The sequence below is a fragment of the Lacerta agilis genome, chromosome 16, assembly GCF_009819535.1.
Source record: "Lacerta agilis isolate rLacAgi1 chromosome 16, rLacAgi1.pri, whole genome shotgun sequence".
Lineage (NCBI taxonomy): Eukaryota > Metazoa > Chordata > Lepidosauria > Squamata > Lacertidae > Lacerta > Lacerta agilis.
In genome coordinates this window covers 19,837,388-19,850,214 of record NC_046327.1, presented here as the reverse complement: position 1 = coordinate 19,850,214, position 12,827 = coordinate 19,837,388, and the positions used below count along the sequence as shown (strand labels likewise).

Sequence of the window (12,827 nt, the reverse complement as noted above, 5' to 3'; positions counted from 1 at the left end):
ATTAAAAGGCACAGAAGCCCTGTTCTCTGTTTCACATCTGACCATCTTATCTACAAAGGCATGGCAGTCCTGCTTGTAGAATCTTTATTAAAGAGAAACAAAGCTGAGTTTTCAGATTCCACAAAAGTGGATTAGAATGAGTTTGTTCTACAAGTTACAGCACAAACGTTTGCATAGTCACTATAAAAGCAATTGCATCATAAACAAAACAAAGAAGGGAGAACAGGTTTATAAATGTGCAATTAATATAAAACTCTGCTTACGACCGATACTGGCTCAAAAGGGTGGCATAACACTCATACAGATGAATGCTACGAGTTTGTTTCTTAGGAGCTCAAAACCACTGGGGATTTTCCATCTCTTAATAGTGGTATTCGGAGCATGCCCTGACTTAATTGCAGGGCACAATTAATTGAAGGTTCTTAAACAGTTCACTGTGGTTTTTTTGGCAACGAAGCAAAGATTTTGAAAAGTTGCTAATACATTTTGAGTCACATTCTAAATATATCTAGATGGTGGTAGGAATCTTGTGTTTTCTTAGATATATCAAAAGGATTGCTTTAATTCCTAGCTTGCTAATTCAGACAGGAAAATATTTTCATGTTACAAAATTGGAATTTGATTTTACTTTAATCTCCAAGCTTATTTTACTATTTCCAATTCACTAGAATCCAATTACATTAATATGATACAAGAGAATTAGAAAGTGCAATGCAAACAAATAATAATAATCAAATCGGCAAATTAAAACCACCAATCTCAACTCGCTTTGGCTCAGTTCCTTCTAGAGTCTGTAAGTATGCTTGAGAAACTGTGGGCACAGTATATCAAGTTATGCGAACTGATTTCAAGTGTGCCTGCATACAGACCTTAGAGTGCAGTCCTAAACATGTCTACTTAAAAGTAAGGTTTTGTTTTTGTTTTTGTTTTTAAAAAGGTATTCCCCTTTGCCAGGGATCCCTGGGAATTCTAGTAATTTTAAGTGAGGCCATTGTTTGCTTTCAGAATCCTCTGCTCCTCTGCAAACTACACTTCCCGAAATTTCTGGGAGGATGCACAATAAACTGGTATAAGACTGATGCAGTTTGTAACGCAGATATATAACCTTACATTTCTGCATTTGTTAATCACTTTTCGCTAGCTTTTTTAAAAAGTGCAATATGCATTTTAGATCAAAGCTTCCAAAACCAAAATGTTTCATGGGCTTAGGATCCCTGTGCCAGTTTACATCAGCAGCAGAATTGCATGGTAACACTTAAAACTGCAAGCCGAAGATCACATCGATCAGAATGCTTCCCTATGAAAAAGCACCACTTCCAAAACCATGCGCACAGAAAGTTAGCATGCCCAAGAAAAGCTTGAAATGCTAGCTTTCTATGGCCACTGATATTCGGAGCCTGAAGTGGCAAGTTCCAGGAAGTACCAGTAACAAATATACCCCCATGATTCTTTTGATGAACTTGGCCCTACAGTTTCAGCTTGTGTCTGAGATGTGAAACTTTTTACTTAATTGTGCACAGAATCCACTGTCGTCATCCTGGCAACCTATCATCTCTTATGCATTTTCAGCACAGCCTTAGGCGTATTTACTCAGAAGTAAATCCCCTGTCCAATTGTAATCATTCCCAAATATGTATGCATGGGATTTTCATCTGCTTGCCCCTTCGCCAAGTTTTTCCCCCACTCCAATTTTCCTGTTTTCAGACCAACAGCATCTGATGTATTAGGATGAGTATGAATGCAAATTCAGTGTTTATTAAGGAAAAAATAAAAATAAAACTAAGTTTATAGTGCTGGGTGGTGTGTGTGTGTGTGTGTGTGTGTGTGTGTGTGTGTGTGTGTGTGTGTACATTTTGGGGAACTCTAAGCAGAGAGGAGCCAATCATTGCATTCAAACAGCCTCAGTGGCATTTCATAGCTAAAGAGAAAGGCTTCCTTGGGAAAGAATGGAAAGGCGGTTAACACACAGTGTCTCCTTCCCAAGTATTAAAACATAAATTACCATCAACAATTCACAACCCATTACCACCATAAGTTCAGCAGCTTTTAAGGTAAAGGTAAAGGGACCCCTGAATATTAAGTTGAGTTGTGAACGACTCTAGGGTTGCGACACTCATCTCGCTTTACATGTGAGGGAGCCGGCGTTTGTCCACAGACAGTTTTTCCGGGTCATGTGGCCAGCGTGACTAAGCTGCTTCTGGCGAAACCAGAGCAGCGCACGGAAACGCCGTTTACCTATGTGCAAATCACACTTCTCATTTTCGCGTAGTGCAAACTCCCCAAACGTTAAGGAGCAACTTCTGAAAATGGAAACGTGAGCAAGACCACCCGAGACTAATTTGCTTCCTCACAGCAAAGGAATGAATGTTCGCTCACCTTACCCTACAGAGAATATGGACATTGGTCCATCTAGCACAACAGTGCATGCACTGACTGGCAGTGACTCTTCAAGGTTTCAGACAGGTGATGTTCCCAGACATACCTGGAGGTGTCAGGGATCGAACCTGGACCCTTTGGCATGGAATGTGTGTGCTCCGGGCCCTTCCTCAATCCTGCCTTCCTCCCACATGTCAGTGGCATAACTTAAGGCTTGCATGGCATCTTCAAGAAGTGCAGTCCATTCAAGGGGAGAAATGGCCAAGCCTATTATGTACATTTCCTTTGGCTAGCTGAGACCTCTCCTCACTGCTCTTGCTACAGAGGAATGTGGGTAACTTTCCACTGAGTTCTGCAGCTGGAGAGGCAGCAATCTTAAGTCACTCCTTTGCTTTAAGTAATGACCGGTTCTTTTTTTCCTTCTGTAATGAAATTCAAAGTTATGATAAAGCTGGAGGGAGACTGTAGAAGCACCAGTCTCACACTCGTCGTTCTAGTGGAAAGACAAGTCTCCCATCTCAAGCTCATAGTCCTGGAAGCATGAAAGCCCCCTTGAAACGTTTCACTAAGTTTGACTCTGCAAGTGTTTTTCCCCCTCCTTCTTCCTGAGCAGGAACTTCACAAGTTAACCTTACTGTAAAGCAAAGGGCAAGGAGCCACTGATGGATGTGCAAAACTCGTAATAAAAAATTGAGCTAGCTTGGCTATTTTATTTGAACTCCAGATCTACTTTAAGCAGAATTTGGGGATAACAGTTCTCAGAAGGGTCCAAGAGGATTATGCACCTATATTCACCAGCATCTGGTATGCCATCTGCATTGCAATCCATAATCCCGTACCCTGCCTCACATTTGCTCTCTCCTCATAATCAGGCACCGTAAAATGCTACTGTGGGTGAACAGCAAGACGGCACTTCCCCACAAAATACGCGCACAGGAACTTGCAACAGCTGGTAAGATGGACACGCAAGGAGAAGTAGTGGCAGCTGTATGTGAACACAAATGAGTTGATAAACCTCTTCCCCTGACCCACATCCCACCCCGCAATAGTGAATATTTGTTGTTGTTCATTCGTTCAGTCATGTCCAACTCTTCGTGACCCCATGGGCCAGAGCACGTCAGGCACGCCTATCTTTCACTGCCTCCCGCAGTTTGGCCAAACTCATGTTAGTAGCTTTGAGAACACTGTCCAACCATCTCGTCCTCTGTTGTCCCCTTCTCCTTGTGCCCTCCATCTTTCCCAACATAGTGAATATTAGCAGAGGTCAATAGTGAATATTAGCAGAGGTCAATTCAGCCAAGGAAAAATGGCCTTAATCCTGCTTTTTCAAGAACAGAGGAGTCCAATGACATGGCCCTAGAAAAGTTCTACCTGGGATAAAATCCAGCGTCACACATTTGGCTTAAAGTGCACTAGCTTCCCATACTCAAAAAGCAGAACCCACTCTGTAGCAGTGTGGAAATGTACTTAGTTGAGATGATGTCCGTACTCTTTAAGGGTCCCTGGAATGCTGGCTAGCTATCTGTTGACAGGCTGCTTAGTTGCTGTGTCAGATTTAGCCAGCTCCCTGAGTTTAAATAATGTTCTTCCCTCCCTTCATATTAGATTTAAAATTTCCATAGTGCTGGCTCTTCAGAGAATAGAGAAGCTTTTGTGGAATGTTGCCTGGGAACATGCTGAGAGATAGGAACTATCGATTGGGTCGTAACTGAACTCCCAGTGAAAACCCCTTTGATGCAGGTAAAACTCCGGTGCTGTCCTTAGGATAATTTCTGCAGGGAGGTGATACACATCCCAAGGAAGCCTTGGGTCTGTTGCACCGAAGTGCAGAGGCAGCGCACTTGAGAGGGATGAAATGAACTCTTGGGACGCTGCCACAAGATCACAAGAACTGGGTGCTGTTGCGCTGAGCTCCTGCTTGCCTTGCAGACTTCTAACGGGAATCTGTGAAAACAGATCTGTTCTCCCACTGTGAGAACAGGATGCTGGACAAGATGTGCCTTGGGCCTAAACCAGCAGAACTCTTCTTATGTTCTTACAAACGCCAGCTGATAAAGCTGCCACAAGATCCCTCCAGCACCTGGAGGAATTAAAGATGCATTGCAAATCTCAGACATGGTAGACCTCTTCTTCTAAGGCATTGTTTACTTCACCACGTAGGTGGCTGAAGGTGTTGTTCCGCAGGATTTGCCAACCGCGGTGGAAACTACTCTGGGTTGTGCTCCGTGAGACGGTTGGAGACGGTTCCTTCCGGAAAGGATCGTCCAGCTCTAGCTTCCCGGATAACTTGTCCAGATCCTCTTTGTCTTGGCCCTTAAAGGCCTCTGCATAGCGAAGCATCTTCTGCTTGCTGGCATCCAAACGCTCTTCCACCCTGTGCGGATTAGAAACAATGAGGTTAAGGACTTTTCTCCAACTACCAATAAGGCAACCTTGGTGTTATCAGCAGCAAACTCTAACCAATGGAGCCACGAGTCACTTAATGGTCTGACTTAGCTGCTTCCTATGTTGCCATTAGATAGATAGGTGGATGGATAGATGAGAGATCAGGCTTCCTCAACCTCGGCCCTCCAGATGTTTTGAGACTACAATTCCCATCATCCCTGACTACTGGTCCTGCTAGCTAGGGATCATGGGAGTTGTAGGCCAAAAACATCTGGAGGGCCGAGGTTGAGGAAGCCTGTGATAGATAGATAGATAGATAGATAGATAGATAGATAGATAGATAGATAGATAGATAGGCAGGCAGGCAGGCAGGCAGGCAGGCAGGCAGGCAGGCAGACAAATAGCTGCAACTGCTGTGCCATCAAACTCATTCATTCCTGCATGCAAATACAGCATTAGACAAAAGGGACTCACCTGAGGAACCACCTGTCCCCCAGTCCAAACTCTCGCCCACAGATGCCAGAGCGAGGCCAGAGGCATCGTGGGAGTTTCCGCTCAAGCATGACTGTAGTGGCAACAACCTGAAGAAGAACAGAAGGTCAGGAGGCCATCCTTCGACTTGACAGGTTCGTATTCAGAAATCAATCTGTTTCAGATTATCTGAATTTTAAACTTTACTGGTTGCAATTCAGATTAATAATGGAGAACAACTATTTAAAAATAATAATATTAAGTGATATTTGAGGTAATATGAGGCTATAAGGTAACACCTAGATAGTAGCTAGATAGGCTATAAGGTAACGTCTGGATAATAGATGCGGGTGGCGCTGTGGGTTAAACCACAGAGCCTGGGGCTTGCTGATCAGAAGGTCGGCGGTTCGAATCCCCGCAACGGGGTGAGCTCCTGTTGCTCAGTCCCTGCTCCTGCACACCTAGCAGTTCAAAAGCACATCAAAGTGCAAGTAGATAAATAGGTACCGCTCCAGCAGGAAGGTAAACAGCGTTTCTGTGCACTGCTCTGGTTCGCCAAAGTGGCTTAGTCATGCTGGCCACATGACCCAGAAGATGTACGCTGGCTCCCTCAGCCAGTAACGCGAGATGAGCACCACAACTCCAGAGTTGGACACAACTGGACCTAATGGTCAGGGGTCCCCTTTACCTTTACCTTAGACAGTAGCTAGAGAAGCAGCAGCAGACACGATCAATAGCTACCATTTTTACACACTCAATCTACAGGAAGCCAGTTTCATGACTATGGCCAGGTGTGCCAGCCGAGGGGCTGTAAGGCACTTTGCCTCCCCCCTGAAATTCTTAAGGAGGGGGTCGGGCCCCCTCAATGTTGAGCGGTGACATGGTGTGCCACGTCAGCGCATCACAAGATGTGGTGCATGACATCAGACGTCGGCCCCTTCAATAGCAGGGCATGTTGGCTCTCCTGATTGTGGCTTTCCTCAAATAACTTGACCAAGTGCAGACTGAAGTGCTGAGAATTTTTGTTCAGAAATCCCCAGGCTGCCTACAGGACCAGAGTTCCCAGGGTTCCTTGCCTGGGAGCCATGGAACTCAAACCAGACTGAAACCAGTGTAAATTTGCACATGTGCACATGTGCTAAGCAAGCAGAGGTGGCCTTTGTAGCACTTCTCACCCTGACTCCCACCAACCCCATGAAAACCTTATTCATTCTCGTGCCACTCGAATCTCTGCCATGCTCACATTATGTTCTCACCTGTGCTCTCCAAAGTTCATCCCGTTCGCTGGCCACCCGCCAGTGGGTGTCGCCCATCATGGCAATAAGCAAGTTCAGCATAAGCAGAGTGGCAATGATCGCAAAAGCAAAGTACACCACGCTGAACATGAAAGGCAGGTCCACTTCATAGTTGGCAGGTCCATCAATGATGGTCAGAAACAGCTCGAAGGTGCTGAAGAGAGACATGGGGTAGTTGTAGAAATGCCCCACGCCATTAGGGTCCTCTGTCTGGAAGATGATGTAAAAGGCTGGTGGTGGAAGGAAGGAAGGAAGGAAGGAAGGAATGAAGGAAGGAGACAAAGAGAGCTGGTCAACTACAGAAGATGTCAAGGGAAAGGGTGCATTCTATTAATAATAACAATATTAGTTAACAATAGGAGCAGTAATACTACTACTACTAATAATAATAATAATAATAAACAACTACCGTGTTTTTCGCTCCATAGGGCGCACCAGACCATAGGGCGCACCTCGTTTTTAGATGAGGAAACAAGAAAAAAATATTTTTCTGGTTTTCCTCCTCTAAAAGCCCTGATTTTTTGAGGATCAGCTAAATGTTTTGCAGCTTTTTTGCAAAGGGGAAAGCCCTGGTTTTTTGAGGATCAGCTGAAAGTTTTGCAGCTTTTTTTTTTTCAAAGGGAAAAACCCTGCTTTTTTAGGATCAGCTAAAAGTTTTGCAGCTTTTTTTGCAAAGGAGGAAAAGCAAAGCTCCTTTTGCAAAGCGGGAAAAGCAAAGAGGAAAAGCCCCACTTTTATGGGGTTCAACCCACATTTCTGCAGCTTCTAAACAAAAGGGAGCCTTTTCTACAGTTTCCAGACAGATAATCTAATCAGCCAGTCACATGTCGCTGGGGAAACAAACAACCTCCCTCTGCAGCACATTCAACAATGGAGGCCTGGGCAAGAGGGCAGGGCTGAAAGGGAGCCAGGACTCTTATCTCTCTCCCAATCTCTTGCTGATCAGCTGCTGAGTGGGGTCATTTCAACACCCCCTTTTCTCTTTGTAAAATAAAAAGCATGATCCTCTTTTCGCCCCTGGGCAATTCAGCTCCAGGGACCACCATTTGCTCCATAAGACGCACAGATATTTCCCCTTACTTTTTAGGAGGAAAAGGTGCGTCTTATGGAGCGAAAAATACTGCACCCTATACCCGTAGATCTCAGGGCAGTTCACAACATAAAATCACAATACAAAAAAACAGAAAATACATAATAAAAACAAAGACAAAGACAACCCAGTAATCCCCCTTCCACAACACGGTTTAAAAGGACATCGGATGTAAACCAGCCAAAGGCCTGGTTAAAGAGGAATTTTTTTTTCCGCCTGATGCCAGGTGAACTTCTCTGGAGAGAGCATTCGACAAGCGGGGAGCCACTGCAGAAAAGGCCCATTCTTGTGTTACCACCCTCCTGGCTTCTCATGGAGGAGGCACACGAATAAGGGCCTCAGAGGGTGATCTCAGGGTCTGGGTAGGTTCATATGGAGAGAGGTGGTCCTTGATGTATTGTGGTTCTGAGCCGTTTAAGGCTTTATGGGTCAAAACCAGCACTTCCCAAAACTGTGTACTTTCCAGTTTATGGGCTGCATCTACTGTCACTGAACTTACACTATTGAAGGCACATTAACACCATGTCTTTTGCTTCTCTGACCCATTGTTTCCTAGCTCCCTTGCCTTTTGACTCCATGCCAATAGTACACAGTTCCCTACTTTCTCAGGGTGAGGCTCTACTCCAGCTCTTATTTTCCTCCTTTGGTCTTTGCTCAGTTCCATACTCCTTCCACTCAGTTCTCTACATCCACCACTACATCCTTCCTGCAGATCTCTTTTTCTTAATCTAGCACTGCCCCTGTCCCTCTTCCTTCAGGCTTTGTTCCAGTTCCTCTGAGCTCCATTCTTGCCTAGTAAAAACTGATATGAATCCCCACGGCCACTCAATGCACCCATCCGTTTCGGTCTTACCTGATGCAAAGCCAAGTATCACAACCGCCATTAGGCCACAGAAGCGTATAAGATCTCCAAAGATCATCTGAAGGAAGGAGAGAAATGAGATGTTGTGAAATCCAAGCTGTCCACAGCACAGTGATTTCCCGCCCAATAAATATCTAGCTTGGACATTTAAAGGTAGACTAGGTAGGCTTGCAGGCTGTAGCTATCCTCAAATTGCCAGCTCCAGATTGCTGGAACAGATAGGCCATTAGTCTGTTTCAGCAAGGCAACTCTTAGGAGGCATTGGGGGGGAGAACTGTTGGCATTTAAGACATTTTACTCCTGCTTTTGGAGTCTATTCCTGCCATGGCCAGCCGTTTTAGCCCTTTCTACACAACAGATTCTTCTGGGAGGAAGTTTAGATAGGAGGCAAATGGGAGACAGAATCTTGGAATTCATTTTATCTGTATTTGCAACAAGGTCATGTAGCATTCCTCACCTTCTGTATCATAATGGTGAAGGGCCCAAGCATCTGAAACCCTCGAGCAAAATACATGGTGTTGCACCAGCCCAGAACCAAGGCACAGGACATGGGTACCACTTCTCCATCGGTGCTTGTGAGTCGCATTACCATGGTCACCAGGATCAAACATGCATACATGATGCTGCAAAGGAAATGGTACGATCAGGAATGTGGACACCTACAGGCGGTTATCCTGCTGTCAGGGACTGGCTGGATGAGGAAGAGTGGTGGGAGCCGACCACCCAAGAGCCCCCCAAGGAGGGCACAGAAGAAGACAACTTAGATCTCAGATCCTGGTGGTGGAACACTGAAGAGCAGTCTGCAGAAGGGACAAGCTGGGAGGTGCTAGAAGCAGGGGATTGAGCGATCAAGAGGGGGCAGGAGAAGGAGAGCCTTCCAGGAAAGGCTTAGAAGCTGAGAGTCAAAATGTGAGCGCAGACTCAGACAGAGAGGAATCAGAGGTTGGCCCTGCTACATAACAACAGGACAGTCCCAGTCCTGCTGGCTAGTCTCCCCCTCTGACAACTTGATCAAGGAGAATGCTGCACATGGCTGAGCAATGGGCCAGACAGGCCCAGAGGAGGAGCTGCCCCCCCCCCCCCCGACGCAGCCTTCGTCTGCTTGGGAGGGATCTAGCGTGAAAAGATAGAGGGGAAAGAGTGGAGCTGGATTTTACTCTAGGAAAAACCCAGCAAACAACCTAGAGGCTATCGCTGTGTCCTCCTGAGAGATCTTCTCACTAGCTTCTCTCAAAATTCCTCAGAACTAGCATCTGAGGAATAAAACTGACTAATTCACTCACATTTTGACTTCTGGCAGAAAATGTTAGTTGTGACTCTCTGAGAGAGATTAAGAAAGAGATCTGGGATGGAAGAAGCCCATAAAAGGGGTGGGATGGTGGGGAATAAGAGACAGAGAGCAGGTTAGTAAAGGAGGGTTTTTATGAGTTTTGGAGATGTAGACACTCACATGATGATGTGGAAAGGTCCTCCCAGGATGGTTCGTCCAAAATACTTAGTGGCTCCAACTCTTAGAATATCTGGAATCTGAAACAATTTTATCAGTTAGAAAGGAACATCCATTTTTCACCCAGAGCTGGAGCTACTTGTGCCCTCATAGCCATTTGGTCTAGCCCAGCAGCCCACCCTCATTATGATTACTTTTTTATTATGCTGCCTATTATTATGCTTTATATTATGTGATTATTATTATGCTCCATAAAATATGTTCTTAATGTTGTACGACGTCCTAGGATCTTTTGGTAAATGGTGGTATATAACAACAACAACACCTTGGGCTTTTTGTCTCTTAGGTACCAGTTTAAGGGTCTAAGGGGTGTTAGGGAGGACATTAAGATCTGTTGTGGAAGTGATATGCTCCCAAAAGTAAGTAATGTTAAAATATAAGCTTCCCCGAGTCTATTGAATAAAGTCAAGCATAGATCATGTGGATAGTAGTGGCAAGGTAGAATCTACTCAAGAGATTTGGGGTGTATTGGCCAAACACTTCCAACAGGCAGCATAAATACCACAAACTATATTTGACTCAATGCATAAAATCATCAACAAGCTGGATTGCCTTCTTTCAGTCTGCAAGATAGGTAGCTGCTGATTATAGTAATCAAGTCATGTATACTTTGCACTGTTTGCTACCTGTTGGAAGTGCTTGGCCAAACTACAATGCCCATGGTTTTCTGGAGGAAGTGCTGACAACTGAACTGGTTTCAAGATTTTGTAGCCTTGAGATGCTCTATTAAAGCGCAACACTTCAGCGCCGACCCAAATGGAAGATGGAGCTCCTGGACTGGTTTTGGTTTCGTTGGAACAATAGCTGTTTGCTGGTTTTCCTCACCTCTAGGAGCAAAATTGCCATGGCTCCTATCACAGTGATCAGCTCCCCCACCAGCCTGAGGTGGTCTTCATATGTCTGGTAGGACTCCTAAAAAGAGAAAAGAAAGGACAACTGGTTAGTGAACGAATTAGGAGATGAGAAAGCCCTGAAAAAGCGACGCATTGAACTTGGGAAGGCTCGACCCTTGATTTCCCCCCATTGCTTCTAGGCATCTTTAAAAATAGGGTTTTCTTTTTTACATTGCTTTGTATTCATATTCTTCTGCTTTCTTCCTGTTCTTGTTTCAGCTTTGAAAGTTCATAAATGTTGTTTACTTTGCACTTTGCAGACACAATTAATAACCTTAAAAAAACCACAGCCAATGAACTTTTACATGGATAAATAGAATAATTGGCAGGTTTTGACTAAACTTTCACAACCATATAAGAGGTAAAACCAGCAGGGTATAGAACTTGTTTAATTAATCAATACAGAAATAAATGGGGGGGGGGAGCCAAAGATGGGGGAGGGGAGAAATATGGGTATATAAATTGTTCAATTAAGATTTGTGGGAAATTGGTTGTTATAATTTGAAAATTCAATAAAAAATATTTTAAATAAATAAATAAATAAATGAAAATACTGTATATTCTGGCGTATAAGACTACTTTTTAATCCAGGAAAATCTTCTCAAAAGTCGGGGGTCGTCTTATACGCTGGGTGGAGAATCTGCGGTTGAGTATATCTCAAAGTCTATATTTAACTGGAAAAGTTGGGGGTCGTCTTATATGCCCAGTCGTCTTATACGCCGGAAAATACAGTATATAGTTGGAATGCACCAGGGTTTCCTGGATTTTCTCTTTGCCCTCTCCAAGCTCTCCCTGTGGCTACAGATGCAAGACAAGGCTATAAACTCCCTGAGATGGAAGAGTGGATTGCTGCCATTTCAGACTGCAGGCGGGGAGATGCAATTTTCCAAAACGTGGAACTTCAGGGAGAAAGGTTCCTGCCTAGTTCTGTCTCTGCTATGATAGTTATTTTAAGTATGGATGTATTCAAAAGTGAGATATGTCTTTCCCCACCTGCAATCTTAAATGGTATAAAGCCCTTTTAATTCTTTTAGGGTTTTACTATTTGTTCCTGCTTCGTTTTGCAGCATGCATGGATTCACTGAGAAACGTGGAACAATAGAACAGGCCGGTTTATTTATATAAGAGGCTATTAACAAAAATAATTTTTAACAGGGGGGGGGGGAAACACACACATACGCACCTGCAGCGTTTTCTGCACGGCAATGGTAATGTCCCGGTCATCCGTTTGGTTTTCTGACCGTGATTTCAGAGGTCTGTAAATGCAGGACAAGGTGAAGCAGATAATGTACAGGAGATAAAATAATGCCAGGAAGCAGAAGTATGGGCGCCCATAAGTGTTCCACTTCAGACTCACAAGCTCCTTAACTGGCGTAATGTCTAGGATGCGACGAGCCTGTTGGGAAGAAGCAGAGATTGACTTTAGCTCCAAAAGACATTTCTTACTGGGACACAGTTTGAAGGGAGTATGGAAGAAACACATTTCTACAAAAAATGTATCTCCACAAAGCTTCTCTCTCTCCATCCCAAGAGAGGGTGAATTCTTAGAGGAGAATGAATGCAGATCTTTGCAAACATTTGGCAAGGCAGCTTTCCAAAGCATGAACAAAAAGGTTAGATTGTTTGTCCGTCGTGAACAAGGATGGAGGAGAAATATGATTCAGTTTGCATTTAAAGCCGAATCTCTCAAATCCGTACATTCTGAAACAATGTACAAACCAAAACACAGTCGTCTTTGAAATTCCACACTGATCTGAATTTTGTGATGGAGTTCTCCAACCGGCAGTTGTTTACAAAAATGCACGCATCAGGGGGGTGTTAAGAAAATTAAGACGCGAGTGGAAATAACATACAAAAAAATGCAAAAAGGTGTACACAGGTCATAACTGCATATAAAAACGTGTTTATTAGGAGAAATTCACCCTAAAACGCTGATGATTTTCAAACT

At 44.2% G+C, this 12,827-nt stretch overlaps 1 protein-coding gene across 1 annotated transcript in view; it reads right to left on the bottom strand.

Annotated features, from left to right (window-relative positions):
* Positions 1-4,485: 4,485 nt before the first annotated feature.
* The window catches only part of LOC117060742 (transient receptor potential cation channel subfamily V member 6-like), a 33,322-nt gene continuing 24,980 nt past the window's right edge, over positions 4,486-12,827 (bottom strand). The window contains exons 8-15 of the mRNA XM_033173257.1: positions 12,063-12,275; positions 10,812-10,898; positions 9,930-10,006; positions 8,937-9,102; positions 8,471-8,537; positions 6,489-6,757; positions 5,236-5,342; positions 4,486-4,750 (exon numbers count right to left, since the gene is read on the bottom strand). Of these exons, the coding sequence (XP_033029148.1) occupies positions 4,486-4,750; positions 5,236-5,342; positions 6,489-6,757; positions 8,471-8,537; positions 8,937-9,102; positions 9,930-10,006; positions 10,812-10,898; positions 12,063-12,275 (1,251 nt within the window). The remainder of the gene's footprint in view (positions 4,751-5,235; positions 5,343-6,488; positions 6,758-8,470; positions 8,538-8,936; positions 9,103-9,929; positions 10,007-10,811; positions 10,899-12,062; positions 12,276-12,827) is intronic.